This window comes from Carcharodon carcharias, chromosome 29 (assembly GCF_017639515.1).
Source record: "Carcharodon carcharias isolate sCarCar2 chromosome 29, sCarCar2.pri, whole genome shotgun sequence".
NCBI lineage: Eukaryota > Metazoa > Chordata > Chondrichthyes > Lamniformes > Lamnidae > Carcharodon > Carcharodon carcharias.
In genome coordinates, this window is record NC_054495.1 from 648,506 (window position 1) to 676,279 (window position 27,774).

Here is a 27,774-nt window from a genome sequence, read left to right on the forward strand (position 1 = left end):
AAGGAGATATTAGGGTCAGGTGATCAAAAGCTCGGTCAAAGAGGTCGGTTTTAAGGAGCATCTTAAAGGATGAAAGAGAGAATTACAGAGGTTCAGGGAGCGAATTCCAGAGCTTAGGGCCCAGGCACCTAAAGGCACGGCTGCCAATAGAAGAGTGATGGAAATCAGGAGATGCTCAAGGGGCTGGAATTGAAGGAGAACAGAGATCTTGAAGGGTTGCAGAGAAGGTTACAGAAATGGAGAAGGATGTAGAGGCTGGAAGAGGTTACATAAATAAGGAACATTCCGGGGGCTGGAGGAGGTTAAAGAGATAGGGAGGGTTTGGGGGCTGCAGGAAGTTATGGAGATCAGGAGGGTTGTAGGGGTTAAAGGATATTACAGGGATAGGGAGGGTTGTAGGGGCTGGAGGAGGTTACAGAGGTAGGGAGGGTTGTAGGGGCTGGAGGAAGTTACGGAGATCGGGAGGGTTGTAGGGGTTAAAGGATATTACAGGGATAGGGAAGGTTGTAGGGGCTGGAGGAGGTTACAGAGATAGGGAGGGTTGTAGGGGCTGGAGGAAGTTACGGAGATCGGGAGGGTTGTAGGGGCTGGAGGAGGTTACAGAGATAGCGAGAGTTGTAGGGCCTGGAGGAGGTTACGGAGATAGGGAGGGTTGTATGGGCTGGAGGAGGTTACGGAGATAGGGTTGTAGGGGCTGGAGGAGGTTATGGAGACCGGGAGGGGTGAGAAGAGGTTACAGAGTTAGGGAGGAAGTCCAGGAGGTTGTGAAAAGGTTAGAAATTAAGGATGAAAATTTTGAAATTGAAGCATTGCTGTACATGGAGCTAATGCCAGTCAGCGGGCATCATGGGGGTGATGTGGGCAAGGGACTTGGTGTGTGTTAGGATATGAGTGCAGCAGAGTTGGATGGGCTGGAGATTACAGAGGGTGGAATGTGGGATACTGACTAGGGGAATATTGGAATAGTTGAGTCTGGAAGTAACAAACGCAGACATGAGGGTTTCAGCAGTAGATTAGCTGAGTTGGAGGGAGATATGGAAGGTAAATAGTGGAATTGTTTCACATTTCAACTGTAATGTTTTCTATTCCAGTTTGTTCAACCCCAGACCCAAGTGTAACTCCTGCAGTTGATCATCATAAACAACATGAAACAGCCAAAGGTAATACTGTGTGAAATTTCATAATGTAACATAAGGTGCCAACTGTGGTTCAGTGTGTTCAGAACTCTTAATTGAGTCAGAAGGCCATGGGGTCAAATCCCTCTCCATTAGATACAGGAAAAATTGAAGCCGAAACTCAGTGGTGTCAGTACAGAGGGAGTGCTGCGCTGTCGGAGGGTCAGTACTGAGGGAGTGCTGCGCTGTCGGAGGGTCAGCGCTGAGGGAGTGCTGCGCTGTCGGAGGGCCAGTACTGTGGGAGTGCTGCGCTGTCGGAGGGCCAGTACTGAGGGAGTGCTACACTGTCGGAGGGTCAGTACTGAGGGAGTGCTGCACTGTCGGAGGGTCAGTGCTGAGGGAGCGCGGCGCTATCGGAGGGTCAGTACTGAGGGAGTGCTGCATTGTTGGACTTGCAGTACATTTTTAAATTCTTTTATGGGATGCGGACATCACTGCATTGGCTGCCCGTCCCTAATTGCCCCTACTCAGTTCATTTCCGAGGATAACTAGGAGTCTACTACATTGATGTGGGTCACACATGTAGGCCAGACCAGGAAAGGGCGGCAGATTTCCTTCCCTAAAGAGGAACCAGTTGGATTTTTATACCAATTGATGATAGTTTCATGGGTACTGTTACTGTAACTAAGATTATATTCCAGATTTATTGATTCAATTCAAATTCCACCAGCTGCTGTGGTGGGATTTGAACCCATGTCCCCAGAGCATTAGCCTAGGCCTCTGGATTACCAGTGGCATTAGTATTGGCACATTTTTTGGCGGAGGCTACAGAGGTGGAGTGAGGGGGTAAGGAAACCATAGAGGGATTTGAAAGCAGGGTGCGAACTTTATAATTGAGGCTTTTCTTGACCAAGATGCAATGTATGTCAGTGAGTGTGAAACCAGGGTTTATGGACGAATGGGGCTTGGTGTGAACTGGGATACAGGCAAACTGTGTAACAACAGTCAGTGTGCAGTGTGAAAATACATTCAGTCTGAAACAGGTTACAGGAGAGCTGGGAATTCATCAACACCAGCAGAAGGCAGCAGTGAGACAGGAATGCTCAGTGTTAACCATCACTGACTTCCCCAAGGTCACAGGGTACAAGTGATGGTGCCCATGTCACCCTGTGACCTCAGACAGAGAACTTTCAGAGTAGCAAGGCTTTCTGTTCCCCGAATATCAAGACTGGGTTTGTCAACATGCAACATGTTAATGCCCTGTATGTTGTATGTTGCCATGCTGCAATTCCAATTTCAACAATTCATGATCTCTTCAAGAGCTGGATTCAAGTTACTGAGGAACAGGAGGAGGCCATTCTGCCCCTCGAGCTTGACCCACCATTCAGTCGGATCCTGGCTGACCTTCCATCTCAATTCCATTTTCCCCACATTATCCCCAAATTCATCGACTCCCTCAGTGTCCAAGTAACCCGATTGACCTCGGTCTTGAATATACTCAATGCCTGAGCATTCACACACAAAGTTATTCCTGGGAAATCCGACAGTGAGTTTATATCGCCAACCTGCTGATGGACATCTGTCCTGAACGTTGCACGATGAAGAGTAAAGGTGGGGAGTTTTTATACAGTCATTCAGATCGGGTTAGGGTCCATAGTCGACATTTTAAACCACTGTTAGATTGAGAAACTTGCTTGGTGTGTAACTTTATTTTTTGGTAATTTTGGCAGTAACAGGGTATTGTTTTACTGATTTTCCGGAAAACAGGTAACGGAACAAAGAAAGGGGATAATCCTCACGGAATGCCAGGATGGTCCATCGGTCTGATTGTATTGGTGATTTTTGTGGTTTTGGTGCTGATTGGAACCCTAGTTTGCTGTTTTTTCAAGCACAAGTTCCCCGAAACCTGGAATAAGATTTGGTGAGTCTGAAGTGAAATCCACCCCTGGATTTGGGAGTGCTTGTGAAGAGGCACAGGATGGACAGGGAATGGACTCTCTGGATGGTGCCTGTTATCTAACAGAGATTAACAAGGCTGACTCATTGCTCCCTTTGGTAATGACTGGAAGCTGTAATTTAAACACATTCTATATGCCTCTCACGCTCCTGTATCAGGGAATGTCTCTCCAACTCTCTCTCTCTCACATTCCAGTATCTGGGAAGATCCCTCTAATCTCCTTTCTCTCACTCCTGTATCTGGAGAGGTCTTTATAACTCCCTCTTTCACACCTGTATTTGGGGATGTCTGACTCTCTCCTCCATCCCCACCCCCTTTCCGTTTCTTCCCCCTCCTTTTTGTTTTTTTTCCAATAATTTATATAGATTTTTTTCCCCACCTATTTCCATTATTTTTAAATGTATTTCCACCCATTGTTTATCTCTACTTTTTAGTATTCCCCCACCCCGACTAGAGCTATCTGTACCTTGGCTGTCCTGCTCTCTACTCTTAATTAGCACATTCCTTTAGATAATATCACCACCTTCAACACCTCTTTGTTTTTTGTCTGTGACATCTTTTGTTATCTCCACCTATTACTGGCTGCTTGTCCCAACACCCCCCCCACCCCCCACCCCCCACGCCCCCTGCTGCTTATATTTCACCCCTTTCCTATTTTTACTTAGTTCTGTTGAAGGGTCATGAGGACTCGAAACGTCAACTGTGCTCTTCTCCGCTGATGCTGCCAGACCTGCTGAGTTTTTCCAGGTATTTCTGTTTCTGTTTTTGTTTTGGATTTCCAGCATCCCTAGTTTTTTTGTTTTTATCTCTGTCTGACCCCATCTCTCTCACTCTCCTATAACTGGGGGATCTCTCTCTAACCCCCTCTCTCACTCCTCTATCTGGGAAGGTCTCTCTAACGCCACGCCACCCCCTCCTTCCCCTCTCACTCCTGTATCTGGGGAGGTCTCTCTCTAATCCCCTGTCACCATTCCGTATCTGGGGAGGTCTCTCTAACACCACCCCCCTCCTCCTCTCTCTCACTCCTGTATCTGGGGAGGTCTCTCTCCAACCGCCATTGTCACATTCCTGTATCTGGGGAGGTCTCTCTCTAACCCTCTCTCTCTCTCTCTCACTTCTGTATTGGGGAGTTCTTTCTAAAACTTTGTGGAATTGACAAAGAATCACATGGAAATAGAGAACACAGAAAAAGGCCATTCAGCCCATCTGCTCCGTGCTGGTGTTTCTCCTCCACTCGAGCCTCCTCCCACCCTCTTTTCATCTCACACCATCACCATATCCATCTATTCCTTTCTCCCTCATGTGTTTATCCAGCTTCCCCCTAAAATGCTTTGGGACATCCTAAGGCTGTGAAAGGTGATGTTTAAACAGGGACTTTCTTTTTCTAGTTGTCCCTGGCTGGTTTACACAGCTGAAGAAAGGCCTCAGAACGAACAGGAAATGGACCCTCTTAATAATGCTTCTGCTGAGATCATCAATATACCAGAAAATGAAGACACCAACACACCAGTGGCCCCTGCCAGGTATGTATTGTTCTGGAGCGAGAGAGGGATGAAACGTGAAGCATCTGTCCTCGGGCTCCGCAACTGTGGTCAGGGTCTGACTTTTCAATAGCTGTGTGGAAACCTTTGACCTTTAAACAGTAATGACTCCCAGCACAGACACAATAGTTCGGTCTGAGAAATAAAGATTGGAGGAGACGGAATCGAGTGGAGGAAAGAGAAGGCTGAGGGTTGACCTGATCGAGGTCTTTAAAATGGTGGAAGTGTTTTGATAGGGTAGACGTAGAGAACATGTTTCCACGGGGGTGGGGTGGGTGGAGACCAGAACTAGGGGCCACCAATATAAGATAGACACTAATAAATCCAATGGGGAATTCAGGAGAAACGTCTTTACCCAGAGAGTGGGGAGAATGTGGAACTCGCTCCCACAGGGAGTGGTCGAGGTGAAAAGTGTCGATGTATTTAAGGGGGGGGAAGCTGGATAAATGCACGAGGGAGAGAGGAATAGAAGGATATGGGGATGGGGTGAGACGGAGAGGGAGTGGGAGGAGGCTCGTGTGAAGCAGAAACACCACACGGAGCAGATGGGCCGAATGGCCTGTTTCTGTGCTGGAAGTAATTTTTTGTAATTTTGTTTTAATGTTTCAGGGAGTAAACACTTCTGGTGAACCACGTGGAAATATTTGGGTGAACTCATCAGCATGTTACCAGAAAGAAGCTTACAGTGGTGGCTGCCATTGGATACATTAGTGATGGATCTTACATCGATGCCCCCTAGTCCCTCGTCCCCCTCACAAATGGAAACATCTTCTCAACATCTGCCTGATCGAAACCCCTTCATCATTTTAAAGACCTCGATCAGGCCTTCTCTTTCTGCCAATTAATTCCATCTTCCCCAATCTTGGAAACGTGGTTAATGTTTTAGCTTAAAAGTATCATGTATTTAAAAATGATTGACCTTTGTTTTGTTTTACTGAACCCCATTTAAAACATCATTCTTTAGCAGCTTGCACTTGTGCAGCACCTTTATTGTCCAAAGGCACTCTTTTTCAGGAATGTAAGTCAGACAGGAATCTGACCCCGAGCCCCATATGGAGATATCGGGGACAGGTGAGAAAAACCTCAAGCAAAGGGGTCAGTTTTAAGGAGTGCCTTAAGGCAGGAGAGAGGGAGGTGGAGAGGTTTATGGAGGGGATTCCAGAGCTTAGGGCCCTAGGCAGCTGAAGGCATGGCCGCCAATGGTGGAGCGATGGGGGTGGTGGGTGGGGGGGTGGTGGGTCGGGGGGTGGGGGGGGGGGGGGGTGGGGGGTGGAATCAGCAATGGCACAAAGTGTTTGCAATGTGTACCTTCGACAGCACCTTCCAAACTCACGACCTTCACCCCTGAAGAAGGGCAGCAGGAACGTGGGAACACCATCACCTCCCAGTCTCTCACTCACCGTCCCAACTTGGAGATATACCGGCCGTTCCTTCATCGTCCCTGGGTCAAAATCCTGGAACTGCCTCCCTAATGGCTCCGTGGGAGCCCCTTCACCACACGGGGCTGAAACGGTTCAAGAAGGAGGCCCATCACCACATTCTCAAGGGGTGTCTCGGGATGGACAATAAATGTCGGTCTTGCCAAATACACTCCATCTTATAAACAAATAATAAAACTCAAAAGAATAAAGAGAGGCAAGGTAAACTAAAATTTGAAGGGGGTGCAGGAATGGAGACACCTGGGGTATGTATATAAATTATTGAAGGTGACAGAGCCAGAATGCTGTTTAAAAAGGCATTCTAAATCTAGAGCCGCAGACTACAAACAGGAGGAAGTTATGCTGAAGCTTTTTAAATAACTGGTTACACACCAGCTGCAGGATTGTGTCCAATTCTGGGCATTTCACACTTTAGTAATGATGCCAAAGTTTTGTAGAGGGTGTGGGGGAGATTCACTTGAATGGTCCCAGGGATGAGGGACTTCAGTTCATGTGGAGAAGCTGGGATTGTTCTCTTTGGAGCAGAGAAGGTTAAGGGGGAGATTGAATCGGGTTGTTCAAAATCATGAGGGGTTTGGATAGAGTCAATAAGGAGAAAGTGTTTCCAGTGGCAGGAGGGACACAGATTGAAGAGAATCAGTAAAAGAGTCAGAGGAGGAGATGAGGAGAATTTTTATTATTTTACACAGCAAGTTCTTGTGATCTGGAATGCACTTTCAGGTAATGAATGCAAATTAAATAGGAATTTTCAAAAGGGGAATTGGAGAAATACTTGGAAAGGGACGGTTTTGCAAAGCTGTGAGGGAAAGAGTGGGGTTAATTGGATAGATCTTGCAATGAGCCAGCACAGGTATGATGGGCTGAGTGGCCTCCTCCTGTGCCGATTCTATAATTATCATCACCTTTTGCCTTACAATATCATCACTATCATTGTTATTGAATCTCTCCTGCACTCCACCCTTTTGTCTACACCCTCTCCTCTTTTCCCTGGCACTGTGCCTACTTACCTTCAGTCTCGAACTTCCTCCAGTTCTGATAAAAGGCCTGAACAGAACTGATCACGGTTTTCAAATCCCTCCTTGCTCCCAACCCATGTCTGTAGCCTCCTCCAACCCCCTCCCTATGTCTGTAACCTCCTCCAGCCCCCTCCCTATCTCTGTAACCTCCTCCAGCCCCCACAACCCTCCCTATCTCTGTAACCTCCTCCAGCCCCCTCCCTATCTCTGTAACCTCCTCCAGCCCCCTCCCTATCTCTGTAACCTCCTTCAGCCCCCTCCCTATCTCTGTAACCTCCTCCAGCCCCCTCCCTATCTCTGTAACCTCCTCCAGCCCCCTCCCTATCTCTGTAACCTCCTCCAGCCCCCTCCCTATCTCTGTAACCTCCTCCAGCCCCCTCCCTATCTCTGTAACCTCCTGCAGCCCCCTCCCTATCTCTGTAACCTACATCAGCCCCCACAACCCTCCCTATCTCTGTAACCTCCTTCAGCCCCCACAACCCTCCCTATCTCTGTAACCTCCTTCAGCCCCACAACCCTCCCTATCTCTGTCACCTCCTCCAGCCCCCACAAGCCTCCGAGATCTCTGCGTTCCTCCAATTCCGGCCTCTTGACCATCCCCCGATTCCCATCGCTCCACCATTGGCGGCCGTGCCTTCAGCTATCTGGGGGCCCTAAGCTCTGGAATTCCCTCCCTAAATCTCTCCCCCTCTCTCTCTTTCCTCCTTCAAGACAGTCCATAAAAATCTACCTCTTTGACCACCTGTCCCTAATATCAACTTATATGGCTTGTGGTCAATATTAGTCTGATTTATATTCCTATGAGGCACCTGGTACGTTAAGAGTGTTATATAAATGCGAGATGGGGTTACACAAGGTTGGGGAACACCCTTTTCCAAAGTGATTAATGTTTTATCCAAATCAGCAATAGGTGGAAATATATCCCAGGGAGGGGGAGTCCCCAAAATAAACCCCCTCCCCTCCCCTCAGTGTTCCCAGACCCCTGTCCCAGGTGAGTTGTGAGAAACATCAGTAAATATCTCCCTTTCCTTGCTAAGTGTCATATTGCAGGTGAGATCACAGTTTTCAAACTAAACAATTTTTCCAGACATGTTCTCCCTTAAAGTGAAAACAGAAAATACTGGAAACACTCAGCAAGTCTGACAGCCTCTGTGGAGAGAAAACAGAGTTAATGTCACAGTTCCTCTGTGACTTCCTCGCCCCACACTCCCCACACTCTTTCCTCTTCCCCTCTCCCCCTCTCTCTCTCTCTCCCTCTCCTGCCTACCTCCCGACCCACTCCCTCCTCTTCCCCCAGCCTCCTGTCCCCTTCATCCTCTGCCTCCCTCTCTTCTCCCTCTTCTCCCTCTCCCCTCCTACCTACCACCTGGCCCACTCCCTCCTCCCCCCTTCTCTCCCAGCCTCCTGTCTCCTTTTCCGCTGCCCCTCTCTCCCATCATCTGTGTCTCCCTCATCTCCCAGCTTCTTCCTCTCTCATCTGCCTCCCCTCTCCCTCCATTCCTCTCATCCCTCTTCTCTTCTCTGCTTTCCTCTTCCTCTCTCTCTCCCTCCCACTCCTTTTCCATGCCTTTTTATTTGCTCATAACCCTGTTACATTGTTAACCTTTCTCCAGTTCTAATGAAGGGTCATTAATCTGAAGCATTAATCCTGTTTCTCTCTCCACAGATTCTGTCTGACTTGCTGAGGATTTCCAACGTTTTCTGTTTTTATCTCAGATTTCCAGCATCTACAGGATTTTGCTCTTGTAATAGTCCAGAGACCTGATATAATGCACCAGAGACATGAGTTCAAATCCCATCACTGCAGTGCAAGTGAAGGGGGGTGTGGGGTGGGAGGAATTTAAATTCAATGGGGGTTTGGTTAGAGTAAATAGGGAGAAACTGGCAGGCGGGTTGGTAACCAGAGGGACACAGATCGAAGAGAATCGGGAAAAGAACCAGATGAGGAGAATTTCCTTTTTAGACAGCGAGTTGTTGTGATCTGGAAGGCGCTGCCTGAAAGGGCGGTGGAAGCAGATTCAATAGGAACTTTCAAAAGGAGGGAATTGGATCAATACCTGAAAGGGGAAAATTTGCAGGGATTTGGGGGAAAGAGCAGGGGGTGGGGAACGGAGAGTGGGGACTAATTGGATAGATCTTTCAAAGAGCCAGTACAGGCCCGATGGGCTCAATGGCCCCTTGCGTTGTACATTCTATGATTGAAGGGTGATCTAATCGAGGTGTTTGAGATGATTTCAGGATTTGATGGACTCAATGGAGAGAAACTATTTCCCTTGGTGGGGTCAGGGTGGGGGTGGGGAGTTCAGAATGAGGGGGCAGAATCTTAAAATTGGACCAGGCCACTCAGGGCTGATGTCAGGAGGCACTTCTTCACACAAAGGGGAGAGGAAACCTGGAACTCCGCCCCCCCCCACCCCCACCCACCACAAAAAGCTGCTGAGGCTGGGAGGGGGTCAACTGAAAATTTCAAAGCTGAGATTGAGAGATTTGTGTTGGGTCTGGAGGGGGTTAAGGGTTACGGAACCAACGTGGGTAAATGTAGTTACAGAAAAGCCATGATCTAATTAAACGGTGCAACAGGTTGGAGGGGCTGAAGGACCCCTTCCTGTTTTGATTTTTTTTTTACTCATTCATGGGATGTGGGCTTCTCTGGCTGGGCCAGCATTTATTGCCCATCCCTAGTTGCCCCTTGAGAAGGTGGCGGTGAGCTGCCTTCTTGAACCGCTGCAGTCCCTGTGGTGTAGGTACACCCACAGTGCTGTTAGGGAGGGAGTGCTAGGATTTTGACCCAGCGACAGTGAAGGAACGGCCGATATATTTCCAAGTCGGGATGGTGAGTGGCTTGGAGGGGAACTTCCAGGTGGTGGTGTCCCCATGTGTCTGCTGCCCTTGTCCTTCTAGATGGTAGTGGTCGAGGGTTTGGAAGGTGCTGTCTAAGGAGCCTTGGTGAATCCCTGCAGTGCATCTTGTAGATGGTACACACACTGCTGCTACTGTGCATCGATGGTGGAGGGAGTGAATGTTTGTGGATGGGGTGCCAATCAAGCGGGGCTGCTTTGTCCTGGATGGTGTTGAGCTGCTTGTGTTGTGGGAGCTGCACTCATCCAGGCAAGTGGGGAGTATTCTATAACACTCCTGACTTGTGCCTTGTAGATGGTGGACAGGCTTTGGGGAGTCAGGAGGTGAGTTACTCACCGCAGGATTCTCAGCCTCTGACCTGCTCTTGTAGCCATGGTAGTTATATGCCCATCCAGTTCAGTTTCTGGTCTTATATATATTTTTAAATGCGCCCAATTTATAACACCAATATTAATGTACAGTATGAGGTTCAGGCAATTAATGATAATGGCTTTAAAGAAAGGTTCCAACAGAAAAGGAGCTCCAGAGACTTGAGACTCATAATACATACAGACACTCCCATGACATGAGAGTGCTGCACTGTCAGAGGGTCAGTACTGAGGGAGTGCTGCACTGTCGGAGGGTCAGTACTGAGGGAGTGCTGCACTGTCGGAGGGTCAATACTGAGGGAGTGCTGCACTGTCGGAGGGTCAGTACTGAGGGAATGCTGCACTGTCAGAGAGTCAGTACTGAGGGAGCGCTGCGCTGTCGGAGGGTCAGTACTGAGGGAGTGCTGCACTGTCGGAGGGTCAGTACTGAGGGAGTGCTGCACTGTCGGAGGGTCAGTACTGAGGGAGTGCTGCACTGTCGGAGGGTCAGTGCTGAGGGAGTGCTGCACTGTCGGAGGGTCAGTACTGAGGGAGTGCTGCACTGTCGGAGGGTCAGTACTGAGGGAATGCTGCACTGTCAGAGAGTCAGTACTGAGGGAGCGCTGCGCTGTCGGAGGGTCAGTACTGAGGGAGTGCTGCACTGTCGGAGGGTCAGTACTGAGGGAGTGCTGCACTGTCGGAGGGTCAGTACTGAGGGAGTGCTGCACTGTCGGAGGGTCAGCGCTGAGGGAGCGCTGCGCTGTCGGAGGCTCAGCGCTGAGGGAGCGCGGCGCTGTCGGAGGCTCAGCGCTGAGGGAGCGCGGCGCTGTCGGAGGCTCAGCGCTGAGGGAGCGCGGCGCTGTCGGAGGCTCAGCGCTGAGGGAGCGCGGCGCTGTCGGAGGCTCAGCGCTGAGGGAGCGCGGCGCTGTCGGAGGCTCAGCGCTGAGGGAGCGCGGCGCTGTCGGAGCGTCAGCGCTGAGGGAGCGCGGCGCTGTCGGAGGCTCAGCGCTGAGGGAGCGCTGCGCTGTCGGAGGCTCAGCGCTGAGGGAGCGCGGCGCTGTCGGAGGCTCAGCGCTGAGGGAGCGCTGCACTGTCGGAGCGTCAGCGCTGAGGGAGCGCGGCGCTGTCGGAGGCTCAGCGCTGAGGGAGCGCGGCGCTGTCGGAGGCTCAGCGCTGAGGGAGCGCGGCGCTGTCGGAGGCTCAGCGCTGAGGGAGCGCGGCGCTGTCGGAGGCTCAGGGCTGAGGGAGCGCGGCGCTGTCGGAGGCTCAGCACTGAGGGAGCGCGGCGCTGTCGGAGGGTCAGCGCTGAGGGAGCGCGGCGCTGTCGGAGGCTCAGCGCTGAGGGAGCGCGGCGCTGTCGGAGGCTCAGCGCTGAGGGAGCGCCGCACTGTCGGAGGCTCAGCGCTGAGGGAGCGCGGCGCTGTCGGAGGCTCAGCGCTGAGGGAGCGCGGCGCTGTCGGAGGCTCAGCGCTGAGGGAGCGCGGCGCTGTCGGAGGCTCAGCGCTGAGGGAGCGCGGCGCTGTCGGAGCGTCAGCGCTGAGGGAGCGCCGCGCTGTCGATGGTGCTGTCATTCTGATCAGACATTAAACCGAGGTCCTGTCTGCCCTCTTTGACAGATGTTGAAGTCCCCATGACCACTATTTGGAAGAAGACCGGCGGGAGAGGGAGAGAGCGGGGGAACGGGGAGCGGGAGGGTGGAGGGTGGACGGGGGTGGTCCTCCATGCTGTCCTTGTGTCAATGTTTATTCCTCAACCAACATCACAGAAAACATTAGTTTGGGTCACTTTTGGGAGCTTGTTCTGCGTAAATTGGCTGCTAAATTTGCTATATTCCAACAGTAAATACACTTCAAAAGGTATTTCATTGGCTTTAAGTTGTTTCGAGACGTCCTGAGGTGGTGAAAGGTGCTTTAGAGCTGGCAGTCATTGACTGCCAAGAAAACAGCTCAGGATGGAGCATCAGCAGACAGTGAGACAAGGATTGCCTTTGGGCAGGGCACTCATACCAGACCCATCATTGCCTGGCCGTCAACTTGTGTGTGTGGGCTCTGCTCACCGCTGCCCTCCTGTGGACACCGGTTCTATAACAGTTTGATGGATTTTCACTGTTCCGCTGTTACTGCTGACACCTTGGGAGGTAAAGTAGTAAAGTCTGGAAGGTGTTCCTGTTCATAGGGAATGTCGAACAGGGGAGAGGGAATCACTCACCATCCTGCCTTGGAAATATATTGGCTGTTCCCTCACTGTCACTGGGTCAAAATCTCTCCCTTACAGCACGGTGGGTGTACCTACACCACATGGACTGCAGCGGTTCAAGAAGGCGGCTCACCACCACCACCTTCTCAAGGGGCAATTAGGGATGGGCAATAAATGCTGGGCCCAGCCAGCAACTCTCATACCCCCGTGAGGCGAGCTGCTGTCTTTCAGATGAGACATTAAGTCTGGGGTCCCCCCCCATCTGCCCTCTCCTCTCCGGTGGGTGTAAAAGACCCCACAGCCATTATTTGGAAGAAGAGCAAGTGGGGAGGGGGTAGTTCTCCCCGGTGTCCTGGGGCCAATATTTATCCCTGAACCAACATCACTGAAATAAAAACATTGATCTAGGTCATTATCACATTGCTGTTTTTGGGAGCTTGCTGTGCACAAATTAAGCTGCCATGTTTCCAACAGTTACAACACTCTAAAAAAAATGTCTTTCGTTGGCTGTAAGCTGTTCTGGGATGTCCTGAAGTGGCGAAAGGCGCTATTGAAATGCAGATCTTTTGCTGACAATTATAACCATTGCGTGAATGGGCTCTGCTCACCGCTGCCCTCCTGTGGACACCGGTTCAATAGCAGTTTGATGGATTTTCACTGTTCCACTGTTACTGCTGACACCTTGGGGGGGGGGGAAAGCAGCAAAGTCTAGAAGGTGAGAAGGTTCCTAGGGAATGTCGAACAGGGGAGAGACGCTCGATAGCTGGGTGGTGTTAAAATGAGATCTTGTATTGAGCAAAGCCACTGATTAAATGAGGGAAATGATTCACTCATCGACCTGACGAATAAAGAAGAACTAATGGGATAGCCCTGTGAAAGAGCCAGTACCTGCACAATGGGCCGAATGGCCTCCTTCTGTGCTGTTTGACTCTAAACGCCAGGGTTACCTTTAAAGTGAACCTCAGTCTTTCTGTTTCTGTTCTGGGTGTTGAAAGAGGGTAAAAGACAGGGATGATCAGTTAGCTCAGCTTCAGAGGAGCTGCAATCATTGAATCCTGAAAGCCAGAACAGCACTAATCAATACTGACTCGGGGTGAGTTCCCCCTGCCTACTCTGGTTGGGTAAAAGCCCCTTCTCAAGCTGAGTGTTGTGGCTATATTCAGCTTTCAAAAGGAAGTTGGTGTTTCCTTTCACTGCGTGAGCTCTGTTGACAAAGCTGTGTCGTGTGTCACTTACAGGGGGTTCTCTCTCTGTCTCGGTGTCTCTGTCTGTGTCTCTCTGTCCCTCCGTCTCTCTGTCCCTCTGTCTCTCTGTCTGTCTGTGTCTATCTCTCTCTCCCTCTCTCTATCTGTGCCTCTCTGTCTCTCCCTCTCTCTGTCCCTCTCTCCGTCTTTCTCTCTCTGTCCCTCTCCCTGTGTCCCTCTCTCTCTCTACTACCCCCTCCCCGCCTCTCTCTCTCTCTCTGTCTCCCTCTGTCTCTCCCTCTCTCTCTCTCTCTCTCTGTCCCTCTCTCTGTCCCTCTCTCTGTGTCCCTCTCTCTCTCTACCACCCCCTCCCCCGCCTCTCTCTCTCTCTCTGTCTCCCTCTGTCTCTCCCTCTCTCTGTCCCTCTCTCTATCCCACTCTGTGTGTCCTTCTCTCTCTCTCTCTGTCCCTCTTTCTGTCTCTCTCTGTCTCTCTCTCCCCCTCTCTCTCTGTCTCTCTCTGTCTCTCTCTGTCCTGCTCTCTCTCTGCCTCTCTCTCTCCCCCTCTCTCTCTGTCTCTCTCTGTCCTGCTCTCTCTCTGCCTCTCTCTCTCCCCCTCTCTCTCTGTCTCCCTCTCTCTCAGTCTGAGCCCCTCCAGCATGTCCTACCCTGACGTGACGGTGCTGGAGCTGCTGCCATCTCCGCAGTCCCGGCAGGACCCGGTGGAGACCCCCTCCAGCTTCAGTGACAGCAGGGCCGGGGGGCAGCCGGGCAGGAAGAGGGTTGGGGGCTCCTGGGAGAACGTGGTCTCCAGGCTTCAGCGGAGGAAGCGCATCGTGGAGCAGAAGCGGAGGCTGAGTGCCTGCTCGCTGTTGGTGTCTGGACTGGGCATCAGTCTGATGATTGTCAGTATGGAGCTCTCTCTGGAATGCTCCCGCCTGGTGAGTGATGACTTTCCGACGATTCATTCCCTGGGAAGGGAAAAAAAAATAGTTTATTTTCCCAAAAAAACTACCCGTCTACCCCCCTGTGCCCAGGTTGATTGACTGGCTATTCGACTGTACGGGGCATCGCGGGTCCTAGCTACCCCCTTCCCCTGTCGCCCCACCCCCCCATCACTTTTCTGTTGAGATTAAAAGGAGGCAGCATTTAAGTCGGACTTAATCTCCAGGGGGTTGAGGCTGTTTACTTCCTATTACCACCAGTCCCCACCCAACTCCACCCCACCTCCATCGTTCTCACGAAATGAGACGAGATTTGGACTGAGCCTGGGCATCGTCCTTGTCCACTGATCTCCAACCTGCGGCTTCTTAAAACGCTAATCCGTCTGCTGCACTTTACCATCTGAAATGCGAATTACATCGGGAGACATCCCTCATGCTCTTAAGTAAACCCGTCCGAGGGGTTAGAGCTACATCAGCGTTAGGAATAACGACTTTAGTTTGAGCGAGGAGATTTATGGTTGTGTGAATAGCGAACAGTTTTGTGAATAGCCGAGACAATAAATTATTCTGAATGTGATGTTAGAAACTATTTTTTTCACCCCCAGCATCAATTGTCTTCATTCTACACACCCTGAGTTAACGTTTGTTTTAAAGGCTATTTTAATGACAAAATTATGTTCCAAAAAGTCAAAAACATGATAATTCAGTTAGTTACTGGTGCAAAACTGCAGTGCGGGTATTTTATGTATGATTGTTAAAAATGTGCATTCGACAAAAGACAACTTGGCAAATGCTAGGTTTAGAAGAGAGAGAGAGAGACAGAGCAAGAGCGAGCTGGTGCATGGGCTGAATGGCCTCCTTCTGCACCGCAGCAATTCTGCGATCTTGAGTCTCCTGAGAGTTTTTTGGTTCTTTGTTCTTTTAAAATCTGGTTAAAATGGCTGCCCTTCCCTGGTCTCTGGGAGTGAGTATTTTTATTCTTTCATGGGATGTGGGACAGCGTTTCTTGCCCATCCCTAATTGCCCTTGAGCTGAGTGGCTTGCTCGGCCATTTCAGGGGGCAGTTAAGAGTCAACCACATTGCTATGGGCCTGGAGTCACCTGCAGGCCAGAGCTGGTAAGGATGGGCATCAGTGAACCAGATGGGTTTTTTTACAACAATCGATGATAGTTCCATGGTCCCCATGACTGAAACTGGCTTTCAGTTCCTGATTTATTAATTGAATTCAAATTCCACCAGCTGCCCCGTGGTGGGGTTTGAACCCACTCTCCATACCCCCCCCCCACCCCCCACCCCGAGCATTTCTCTGGGTCTCTGGATTTCTTGTCCCATGATGTTACCGCTATACCACCGTCTCCCCTCCCCCGTAACTGGGAGGTTTGCATTCGGGGACATTCGGTGCTCCGAGATACAACCTCATTGACCGTCCCCAAGGCGCCATTTCTACGTGTCGATCACAGTGACATTGATGAGGCTTTTGAAATTTCACAGAGGCTCCAGGAGGCTTCTTGAGGACCCTCTGGGCCATGAGGCTTTGGGGACAAAGCAAGGAGGTTATGTCAGATGTGTGTAAAAGTCTGGCTCAGCGTCGGCTGGGTTACTGCGTTCAATTCCGGTCACCGTAAACTCTAGGAAGGATGGTTAATCCTTGGGGAGGGTGCGGGGGAGATTCACTCGAACGGTCCCAGGGATGAGGGACACCAGTTCATGTGGAGAGACTGGACAATCTAGGATTCTTCTCCTTGGAGCAGAGAAGGTTAGGAGGGAGATTGAATCGAGGTGTTCAAAATCATGAGGGGATTGGATAGAGTCAATAAGGAGAAACTGTTTCCACTGGCAGGAGGGTCGGTAACCAGAGGGACACAGATTGAAGAGAATCGGGAAAAGAACCAGAGGGGGAGATGAGGAGAAACCTTTTCATGCAGTGAGCGGTTAGGATCTGGAATGCGCTGCCTGAGAGTGTGGGGGAGGCAGATTCAATCGAAGATTTCAAAGGGGAATCGGATCATTAACTGAAGAGAAAAGCCACGTCTTCCACATACTGATTGCTTTATTTGATGATTCATCCAGTTGTCATGTGGTTCCCATTGTATCACTCCTGGGCCTTGTTTGTCAACTTCCCAATTCCGTTTTACTGACTTCCTGACTCCCCAAAGCCTGTCTACAAGGCACAAGTCAGGAGTGTGATGGAATACTCCCCACTTGCCTGGAGAGTGCAGCTCCCACAACACAAGAAGCTCGACACCATCCAGGACAAGGCAGCCCCGCTTGATTGTCACCACAACCACAAACATTCACTCCCTCCACCACCGACGCACAGTAGCAGCAGTGTGTGTACCATCTACAGGATGCACTGCAGCAACTCACCAAGGCTCCTTAGACAGCACCTTCCAAACTTGGGACCTCTACCATGTAGAAGGACAAGGGCAGCAGATAGATGGGGAAACCACCACCTCTCCTGATGTCACAAGAAAACAGTTAGTTAATTGGTTGGTGATTATTTTCCTCCTTCACCTTTCAAAACATGGGTAATTTTAGTAATTGTAAGGTTTTAGTAGTAGTAACAAGGTTTACTGACTGGTGTACCTTGTTAGATGGGCTGGTGAGTATTCCTATTTATTTTAACTGAGGAATTTCAGTCAGGGTAAGTGGAACATATATTGAAATAGCAAGAATATAAGGACATGCAGGGCTAGAGACATTAATTAAAATTTAATCGGTAAAATAATTAATTAATTACGTGCTATAAAGATGCCAGGGCAGGTGATGTCTTGCGACTGCAGGATGTGGGAGCTCCTGGATGTCAATGTATCAGTAATTACATTGTTAAGGTCCAAAAACAATCTCCTTGCTGACTGGCGATGACTTTGTGGTAGCAATTACATTGTTAAAACTGGTGATGGGCATTGGCTCACCCATAAATGGGGATATAGCTGCAAAACGCCAGTGTGGAAGGGGCTAGGAGAGTCTGCTATGCTGCAGAGCTGTGTTGAGAATAAATCTGATTGATGTAGAAGAATAACTTTGGACTCGTTCTTCGATGGCAAGCACTGATTGTGACTAACCCCAGATGCCAGTGTGCTCCAAGACAAGTGTATCTGCTGTAAGTCTCTGTGGCTGGGAGAACATGCTGATGCAGCAAGCAACCAGGAAAGCAAATGGTGTGCAAGAGGATTTGAGTACAGGACTAAAGAAGTCTTGCTGCAAAGGTATAGAGCCTTTGGTGGAATTACTCCTGGACTACCGTGTACAGTTTCTGCCTCCTTACCTAAGGACTTATTGCCATTGAGTGAGTGCAACAAAGGTTACCAGACTGATTTTTGCAATGGCAGGATTGTCTTATTAGGAGAGATTGAGGGGACTGGGCCTGTGTTCTTTGGAGTTTAGAAGAATGAAAGGTGATCTCATTGAACATACAAAATTCCAACAGAGCTCAACAGGGTAGATGCAGGAAGGATATTCCACCCTCCCCCCCACCCACCCCCCGTCTGCCGGGTCTGGAACCAGGGGGCACAGTCTCAGAATAAGGAAAGGCCAGTTAGAACTGAGAAGTGGAGGAGTTTCTTCACTCACTGTGGTGAACCGTTGGAATTCTCTACGCCAGAGGGCTGTGGAGTCTCAGTCATTGAGTATGCTCAAGATAGAGATCAATAGGTTTCTAGATATTAAAGACAACAAGGGATACAGGGATAGTGTGTGAAATTGGGGAGAAGATCAGCCATGATCTAGTTGAACGGCAGCAGACCAGACTCGAGGGGCTGAATGGCCTCCTCGTGCTCCTGTTTCCTTTGTTACCAAGTTCCTGAGTCACGCACCATCATAACTTGGAAATACACCGGTTGATCCTTCACTGTCACTGGGTCACAATCCTGGAACTCCCTCCCTAACAGCACTGTGGGTGTACCTACACCGCATGGACTGCAGCGGTTCAAGAAGGCAGCTGTTATGACCCAGCAGTTGGTAAAAGCTGAGTTATTTAAAATCCCAGAAGGAAACTTTAAACAACGGTCATAACCTATATTTTCAAGTGGTATGTTTAGAGTTGCAGCTCTAAATTCAGGAATAAGACAACCAGTTCTCAAAAGGTTTTTATATCAAACTACATGAGATATTTATTAATTTACACAAGTTAAACATATACAAATTGCTACTATTATAACTTTTTAACAGATTCCCAAACTAATCTCCATTAAGGCAACAACAGCCGATAGACTTTAAGCAGACACCAGGCAAAGCATTTTCACCTCACAAATTCCAAATGAGGTTCCTTTCACTTTGGTTCCTTTGCAGACAGGTGTAGGCTTACAGCTGCTTTGATGTTACAAGCCTCTGCTCTGCACACACAAAACTGCTCAAGTTATACCCAGCGCTTCTTTTTGAATGTAAATTCCCTTTGTATCATCAGGACCTTTGAACTCCACGTCCTCTGACAATAAATCCCCTTTCATTGTACCAATTTTATTAGTATTATAAACATATTGCTTGGCCTCTGCTAGCTGGGTGCCAGATTTCACTTTCTTGAATGATCTATTCAACAAAAGGCAAATGTACCTCTACTTACTAACTCTCTGTTTACACCTCAAAACTATTCTAGATCAAAGCACCCAGTCTGACTGGCTTTAATCCAATTAAAACACATCCACAGACTAAGCCTCTATTTAAAAAAAAAAGAATTTCCAGCAATATTATATACATCTATAGCTTCATGACACAGTTCACCACCACCTTCTTAAGGGGCAATTAGGGATGGGCAACAAATGCTGGGCCCAGCCAACGACACCCACATCCCATGAATGAATAAAAAACAAACTCTGCTGCCCTCATTATTCTGAGGTGAGGTTTGACCTACATGTGACTCCAGACCCACAGCAATGTGGTTGCCTCTCAAATGCCTCCTGAGCAAGAGCAGGGCAATTAGGGATGGGCAACAAATGCAGGCCTAGCCAGCGACGCCCACATCCCATGAGCGAATTTTAAAAAAATACACTTCCTGTTAACATTTTCCATTTTAAATTGCCATGTCAACATTTACAATGGGAGCTTCCAATGTAAGCTGGTCATCTTGTAAAGGCATCCTCCAGCCAATGCAGGCACTGCAGTGCCATCACTGGTGGGATGGTGTTATTACAGCGTGACCCGTTTACATAGAAATTTCCCATTGTGCATATATGCACTTGGGAATCAGAATGGGGTTACAGGATTGAGGACAGGTGCTGGGAATTTCTTGGGAATTTCTTTCGAGGACATTATTTAAATGCAATGGAGCTGGAAGAACCTATATGAAACTCAAACTCCCTGGGATAATATTAGCATATCAATATGCTTTAATGCAGTTTTCTCTCACTCCCTGACTGACTCCACCCCCTGCTTCCCCACCTCCAACACCGGTTTCACCTGAATATTTTCCATTTCTCATCCAGGGAATTGTGTAATTATCCACTTTGGTAGGATGAATGAAAAGTCCGAATTTTTTTTTAGAATGGTGAGGAACGAGTAAATGTTGGTATTCTGATGGATTTGGGTGTCCTTGATCATGAATTACAAAGTTAGCACGCAGGTACAGCAAGTAATTAGGAAGGTAAATGGAATGTTGCTCTTTATTGCAAGGGGGGCTGGAGTATAAAAGCCAGGAAGTCTTGCTACAACTGTACAGGGCATTGGTTTGACAACACCTGGAGCACTGTGTACAGTTTTGGTCTCCTTGCTTAAGGAAGGATATCGTTGTCTCAAAGTGAGTGCAGTAAAGGTTGACTCCATTGATCATTGGGATGCCTTATGGGGAGGGATTAAGTAGACAGTGCTGATTTTTCTCTGGAGTTCAGAAGAATGAGAGGTGATCTCATTGAAACATATAACACACTGAGAGACTTTGACACCGTCGATGGAGAGAGTGTTGCCGGAGGTCACCAGTAACCGTTATTGGCTTAGTACAAAGAGGAGAAGAGTCAATTCCCTGACTCTAAATTCGCTTTATTCACATCGTTAGATCATCTACATATAGCTTAAACATCTGGTTAAATATAAACATGCAGTTTACAGCAGGTTATACAGTTTTATACCCAAAACTAGGATCTAAACGCACACCCACTAGGTTTCTCTGGCACTCCCTGAGTGGTCACAGAATATAACCGCTAATACCCGAAAAGGAGAGCTGACACTGGTCAGGCGTTCCGTTCTCTCTCTCCTGTGTCTCTACGTTGCTGACGTAGGTTCTTCTGCTTCTGCGATGGTTGGTCTCCAAAGTCCCGCTGCTCCACTCCCGAAATCCTCTCAGTATTATACCGAATCGTATCTCTTCAAGCAGTGCTGTCTCTCTTCCCATTGGCTTAGGCCTGCTTGCCTGATCTGTGGCATCTTCTCCATTGGCTCGGTTCCAAGACTTGCAGTATTACCTCTTTCCTTCTTTTCTAAATAAGGACTCATCACATTTCCTTTGTCTTCAAGACACACTCGGCTAATTTCAAATCCAACTGAGACCAGTAACTGGACTCAGGTTACTTCAGGTCAGAAGTTGCTTTTGCCTGTGTCAGCAGCTCCGCTGCAGCCCCCCGGTCAACAAGAGGTTGTCCCAGCTCCAGCCCGGCTGAAGAGTCTAGAACTGGGTGGGGGTGTCACAGTCTCAGGATGAGGGGTCGGCCATTTTGGACTGAGACGAGGGTGAATTTCTTCACTTGGAGGGTTGTGAACCTATGGAATTCTCACCCCCGCCCCCACCCAAGAGAGCTGTGGGGGCTCAGTCATTGAGTCTATTCAAGACTGAGATCGTAGATTTTTGGGCACTTAAGGGATAGGGTGAGGGATGTGGGATTGAAGTAGAAGATCAGTCATGATCTTACAGAATTGGGGAGCAGGCTCGATGGGCTGAATGGTCTCCTCCTGCTCCCATTTCTTATGTTCCGATGCTCAACCTCTGGGACTTCTCTGTTTGTCTAAAGTGTGTAGTAACACCAAAGGGCCAAGTTGCTGGATCATGCAGTGTTACTCAATGTCTTTGCTGTTGCTTCACATTAAGACATCCCTGAATCAGAAGGTCATGGGTTCAAATCCCACACAAGACTTTAGTCCCATTATCTCTGCTGACACTCCCAGTCCCAATAGTGAGGGAGCGCTGTACTGTCAGAGGGTCAGTACTGAGGGAGTGCTGTACTGTCAGAGTGACAGTACTGAGGGAGTGCTGCACTGTCAGAGGGTCAGTACTGAGGGAATGCTGCATTGTCAGAGGGTCAGTACTGAGGGAGTGCTGCACTGTCAGAGGGTCAGTACTGAGGGAGTGCTGCACTGTCAGAGTGTCAGTACTGAGGGAGTGCTGCACTGTCAGAGGGTCAGTACTGAGGGAGTGCTGCACTGTCAGAGGGTCAGTACTGAGGGAGTGCTGCACTGTCAGAGGATCAGTACTGAGGGAGCGCTGCACTGTCAGAGGGTCAGTACTGAGGGAGTGCTGCACTGTCAGAGGGTCAGTACTGAGGGAGTGCTGCACTGTCAGAGGGTCAGTACTGAGGGAATGCTGCACTGTCGGAGGGTCAGTACTGAGGGAGTGCTGCACTGTCGGAGGGTCAGTACTGAGGGAGTGCTGCATTGTTGGGGAGTCAGTACTGAGGGATGTGCTGTTTTGTAATTCCTAAATGGAAATCTGACCTCAATGTGTCTCCAAAGTGATCATTTCCGAGATTTGTGGAGGCTAGAGAGGGTGTAGAGTATCTGATTTACAGGACATCATGGTCCATTAACTATCTTAATGATGTTGTGCGCTTCAGAAAAATCAGGGTTTCCTAAATTCACCCCTGCAGCGGGAGGGTGAGAAGCGACAGGAGCTGCCATTACAGTATTTTTTCCACTGCTGCCTGTGGGCCAAGAGCTGCAAGATTCCTTCCCTCTGCCCTTGGTCTCCCTGTTTCCCTCCATCGATTCAGAATTCTAGGTCTCCACTCAGCAGCATCCCAGAATATTCGAGAGAACCTATTCATGTTCACAGGGAATCCCCGGGAGTGTGTCAGTATTTACAGGGGGAATCCCCGGGGAGTGTGTCAGTATTTACAGGGGGAATCCCCGGGGAGTGTGTCAGTATTTACAGGGAGTCCCCAGGGAGTGTGTCAGTATTTACAGGGGGGTCCCTGGGGAGTGTGTCAGTATTTACAGGGGGTCCCTGGGGAGTGTGTCAGCATTTACAGGGGATCCCCGGGGAGTGTGTCAGTATTTACAGGGGGGTCCCTGGGGAGTGTGTCAGTATTTACAGGGTGTTCCCGGGGAGTGTGTCAGTATTTACAGCGTGTTCCCGGGGAGTGTGTCAGTATTTATAGGGTGTTCCCGGGGAGTGTGTCAGTATTTACAGGGTGTTCCCGGGGAGTGTGTCAGTATTTACAGGGGGCAATCCCCGGGGAGTGTGTCAGTATTTACAGGGGGTTCCCGGGGATTGTGTCAGTATTTATAGGGGGTCCCCGGGGAGTGTGTCAGTATTTACAGGGGGGGTCCCTGGGGAGTGTGTCAGTATTTACAGGGGGTCCCCGGGGAGTGTGTCAGTATTTACAGGGGGAATCCCTAGAGAGTGTGACAGTATTTACAGGGAGTCCCTGGGGAGTGTGTCAGTATTTACAGGGGGTCCCCGGAGAGTGTGTCAGTATTTACAGGGGGGAATCCCCAGAGAGTGTGTCAGTGTTTACAGGGCGTCCATGGGGAGTGTGTCAGTATGTACAGGGGGAATCCCCGGGGAGTGTGTCAGTATTTACAGGGTGTTCCCGGGGAGTGTGTCAGTATTTACAGGGGGCCCCCGAGGAGTGTGTCAGTATTTACAGGGGGTCCCCAGGGAGTGTGTCAGTATTTACAGGGGATCCCCGGGGAGTGTGTCAGTATTTACAGGGCGTCCATGGGGAGTGTGTCAATATTTACAGGGTGTTCCCGGGGAGTGTGTCAGTATTTGCAGGGTGTTCCCGGGGGGAGTGTCAGTATTTACAGGGGATCCCCGGGGAGTGTGTCAGTATTTACAGGGCGTCCATGGGGAGTGTGTCAATATTTACAGGGTGTTCCCGGGGAGTGTGTCAGTATTTGCAGGGTGTTCCCGGGGAGTGTGTCAGTATTTACAGGGTGTTCCCGGGGAGTGTGTCAGTATTTACAGGGTGTTCCCGGGGAGTGTGTCAGTATTTACAGGGGGTCCCCGGGGAGTGTGGCAGTATTTACAGGGTGTTCCCGGGGAGTGTGTCAGTATTTACTGGGGGTCCCCAGGGAGTGTGTCATTATTTACAGGGTGTCCCCAGGGAGTGTGTCAGTTTTTACAGATGGTCAGTTTGAAAGGTTTTAATTCATATGTGGCTGAGAGATAACCATAGTGACCTCTGAACTGACTTGTGGACAACTCTTGGAGAGACAGTGTCCAAGCAGTATTGAACACAGGGTCTGTTCTGTTACAATGGATGTGTTAAATTGTTTCCTGATAACATTCTGAAAGGTATTTTGTCTCTTTTTTGACCCACAGTTTGTAATCACCATACTCAGCGTTGCTATCACTGCCTCAACAGTCCTACTCCTTGCTTTAATCTTGTTTTACCACTTGACGGATATCCAGGTAACCATGACGCTCATAACCAATTTAACCCTTAACTTACCCTTGTGCTTGGGTCCAGTAGCAGAAGCCCCTCGCCAAGGCTCCTTCGACAGCACCTCCCAAACCAGTGACCTCTACCATCTAGAAGGGCAGCAGACACATGGGAACACCACCACCTGGAAGTTCCCCTCCAAGCCACTCACCACCCTGACTTGGAAATATATCGGCCGTTCCTTCACTGTCGCTGGGTCAAAATCCTGGAACTCCCTCCCTAACAGCACGGTGGGCGTACCTACACCACATGGACTGCAGCGGTTCAAGAAGGCAGCTCACCACCACCTTCTCAAGGGGCAATTAGGGATGGGCAACAAATGCTGGCCCGGTCAGCGACACCGACATCCCGATCATGGGTTAAGACAGATGGATGTCCTATGCCGAGGGAGTGCAGCAGTTCCATCAGAGGTGGGGACTGCGTTAACCCTCTCTCTCAAGAGTGGCTCTGCCCTGGGTATTGTTGAGCTCTCTGGAAAATATCTAGCCAATTGCCTGGCATGATGACTTGCTCAAATCAAGTTACTTTCCACGTGAAATAAAAACAGAAAATGCTGGAAAAAGTCAGCAGAAGAGGAGAGGAGAATCGCACCGGCACAACACGTTAACTCTGCTGCTCTCTCCACAGATGCTGTTGGACCTGCTGAGTTTTTGCAGTGCTTTCTGTTATTTCAGATTTCCAGCGTCCGCAGTATTTTGCTTTTACTTTCCACCAGTGCTGTTTCCTGTGAATTGGGTACCGCACCAGCTCTGTTTGTGTGTGTGTGTGTGTGTAAGAGAGTGAGTGTGTGAGAGTGAATGTGTGAGAGTGAGTGTGTGTGTGTTTGTGAGTGTGTGTGTGTGAGAGAGAGTGTGTGTGAGAGTGTGTGTGTGTGTGCGTGAGAGAGAGTGGGAGTGTGTGTGTGTGAGAGAGAGAGTGTGTGTGAGAGTGTGTGTGTGTGTGCATGAGAGAGAGTGGGAGTGTGTGTATGTGTGTGTGTGAGAGAGTGTGTGTGAGAGTGTGTGTGTGTGTGAGAGAGAGTGTGTGTGTGTGTGTGTGAGAGAGAGTGGGAGTGTGTGTGTGTATGAGAGAAAGTGGGAGTGTGTGTGAGAGAGTGTGTGTGTTTGTGAGTGTGTGTGAGAGTGTGTGTGTGTGTGAGTTTGTGTGTGTGATTGTTTGAGTGTGTTTGTCAGTTTGTGTGTCTGTGAGTTTGTATGTGTGTGTTTGCGTGTGTGTGTTTGCGTGTGTGTGTTTGTGAGAGTGTGTTTGTGCGTGTGTGTGTGTATGTGAGTTTGTGAGAGTGTGTTTGTCAGTTTGTGTGTGTCTATGAGTTTGTGTTTGTGTGTGTGAGTTTGTGTTTGTTTGTGAGAGTATGTTTGTGAGTTTGTGTGTGTGTTTGTGAGTTTGTGTGTGTGTTTGTGAGTGTGTGTGTGTGTTTGTGTCTGTGAGTTTGTGTGTTTGTGAGTTTGTGTGTGTACGTGTGTGTGAGTGTGTGTTTGTGTGTGTGAGTGTGTGTGTATTTATGAGTGTGTGTGTATGTGTGTGTGTGTTTGTGTGTGTGAGTTTGTGTGTATTTATGAGTGTGTGTGTATATGTGTGTGTGTCTGTGAGTTTGTGTGTGTGTGTTTGTGAGTATGTGTGAGTGGACCTGATAATCTCTAATGTTGGCACAGGCAGCCTTATCTCGTCCCAGCACAAGTCTCAGATTGTCAGGGGAGATATAATTCAGTTTTCACATGAGATATCAATAGCAGCATTTCTGTCCATTGGAATTGGACCCAGTGTAGTCAAGGGTCTTGCTTTACTTTCTAAATTCTTTCATGTGATGTGGGAATCGCAGGCAAGGCCAGCATTTGTTGCCCATCCCTAATGCTCTTGAACTGAATGGCTTGTTAGACCATGTCAGAGGGCAGTTATGATTCAACCCCATTGCTGTGGGTTCTAGACCCACATGTAGGCCAGAGCAGGTCAGAATGGCAGGTTTCCTTCCCAAAAGGGACCAGGTGGGTTTGCGTGAAAATTGATGATAGTTTCATGGTCACCATGACTGAGACTCGTTTTCAATTACAGGTTTATTAATTCAATTCAAATTCCACCTGCTATCCTGGTGGGCTTTCAATACATGTCACAGGGTCAGTACAGGTTGAGTGCAGCTCCCACAACACTTAAGAAGCTCGACACCATCCAGGACAAAGCAGCCCCACTTGATTGGCACCACATCCACAAACATTCACTCCCTCCATCACCAACACACAGTAGCAGCAGTGTGTGTACCATCTACAAGATGCACTGCAGGAATTCATCCTTCGACAACACCTTCCGAACCCACGAGCGGTACCATCTGGAAGGACAAGGGCAGCAGACACATGGGGAACACCACCACCTGCAAGTTCCCCTCCAAGTCACTCACCATCTGACTTGGAAATATATCGGCTGTTCCTTCACTGTTGCTGAGTCAAGATCCTGGAACTCCCTCCCTAACAGCACGGTGGGTGTACCTACACCACATGGACTGCAGCGGTTCAAGAAGGCAGCTCACCACTACCTTCTCAAGGGGCAATTAGGGATGGGCAATAAACGCTGAACTAGCCAGTGACACCCACGTCCAATGAATGAGTAAGGATAAAAGAAACGGGCTGCTTATGTTTCCTCTCTTACAGCAGTGGTCTTACTTTGAAGACAGTTCATTATTGACTATGAAGCACTATAGGACACCCTGAGATGGTGGACTGTGCTGGAAACAGCCTCATCACCATTCAGGGTAATAAGGAACATGTTACACAGGCCGGGCTTGTATTCCCTCGCGTGTGGAAGATTAAGGGCTGCTCTAAACAAGGGTTTCAGATGATTAAAGGATCCAATAAGGTCGACAGAGAGAAACCATTTCCTCTGGTGAGGGGCTGGTGTCCAGAGCAAGGGGGCAGAGGCTTAAAACTCGAGCCAGGCTGTTCAGGGGGCGATGTCAGGAAGCACTTCTTCACACAAAGGGGGGTGGAAATCTGGAACTCTCCCCCCCCACCCCCCCACCCCCCACCCCATCCAACAAAAAGCTGTCAAGGCTGAGAGGAGTCAATTGAAAGTGTCAGAATTGAGATTGCTGGGTTCCAGTTGGGCTAGGGGATTAAGGGTTACAGAACCAAGGAGTTAAGAGATCCATTGACCTTGATCTACCCGAATGGCAGAACAGACTCAAGGGGCTGAATGGCCCCCTCCTGTTCCAAGCTCCTATGATTGGTGGGACAGGAGTGAGGGGCTGAAAGGCCTCAACCCATTCTAAGCTTCCGATTGGGCGCAACAGGCTGGGGGGGGGCGGGGGGGGGGGTGCCGAATGGCCCTGTCCCTGTGCGCCCCTGTCATCCTTACTGCCAACTCTGTGGGCCTTGGTTGACTCTCTTGTTAACTTTTCACCTCAGCTGCTCATGATGGACGAAGGCATCCGCGAGTGGAGGGTGGTCCTCACTGGGGAAAGGAAGCTGTACTTGACTCTTGAACTCCTGCTCTGCGCCATCCACCCATTCCCCCTGATTCTCTGCATGCAGCCCACTGACACTTGGCTCCGCAACGTGCTGATCGTCTTATCCCTCCTGATGTTCCTCCGTGCCTACCTAAT

General features: G+C 49.5%; 2 protein-coding genes across 6 annotated transcripts in view; both read left to right on the plus strand.

Annotated features, from left to right (window-relative positions):
- The window catches only part of LOC121271072, a 55,723-nt gene extending 50,144 nt beyond the window's left edge, over positions 1–5,579 (plus strand). For all 5 annotated transcript variants that reach the window (XM_041176790.1, XM_041176794.1, XM_041176793.1 and 2 more), the window contains 4 exons: positions 1,092–1,160; positions 2,883–3,036; positions 4,461–4,595; positions 5,223–5,579. In XM_041176790.1, coding sequence (XP_041032724.1) covers positions 1,092–1,160; positions 2,883–3,036; positions 4,461–4,595; positions 5,223–5,229 — 365 coding nt within the window. In that variant the 3' untranslated portion in view covers positions 5,230–5,579. The remainder of the gene's footprint in view (positions 1–1,091; positions 1,161–2,882; positions 3,037–4,460; positions 4,596–5,222) is intronic.
- Positions 5,580–14,229: 8,650 nt separating this feature from the next.
- The window catches only part of LOC121271068 (intermediate conductance calcium-activated potassium channel protein 4-like), a 31,186-nt gene continuing 17,641 nt past the window's right edge, over positions 14,230–27,774 (plus strand). The window contains exons 1-3 of the mRNA XM_041176776.1: positions 14,230–14,594; positions 24,065–24,154; positions 27,578–27,774. The exon at positions 27,578–27,774 is cut by the window's right edge and continues 192 nt beyond it. Of these exons, the coding sequence (XP_041032710.1) occupies positions 14,313–14,594; positions 24,065–24,154; positions 27,578–27,774 (569 nt within the window). The 5' untranslated portion in view covers positions 14,230–14,312. The remainder of the gene's footprint in view (positions 14,595–24,064; positions 24,155–27,577) is intronic.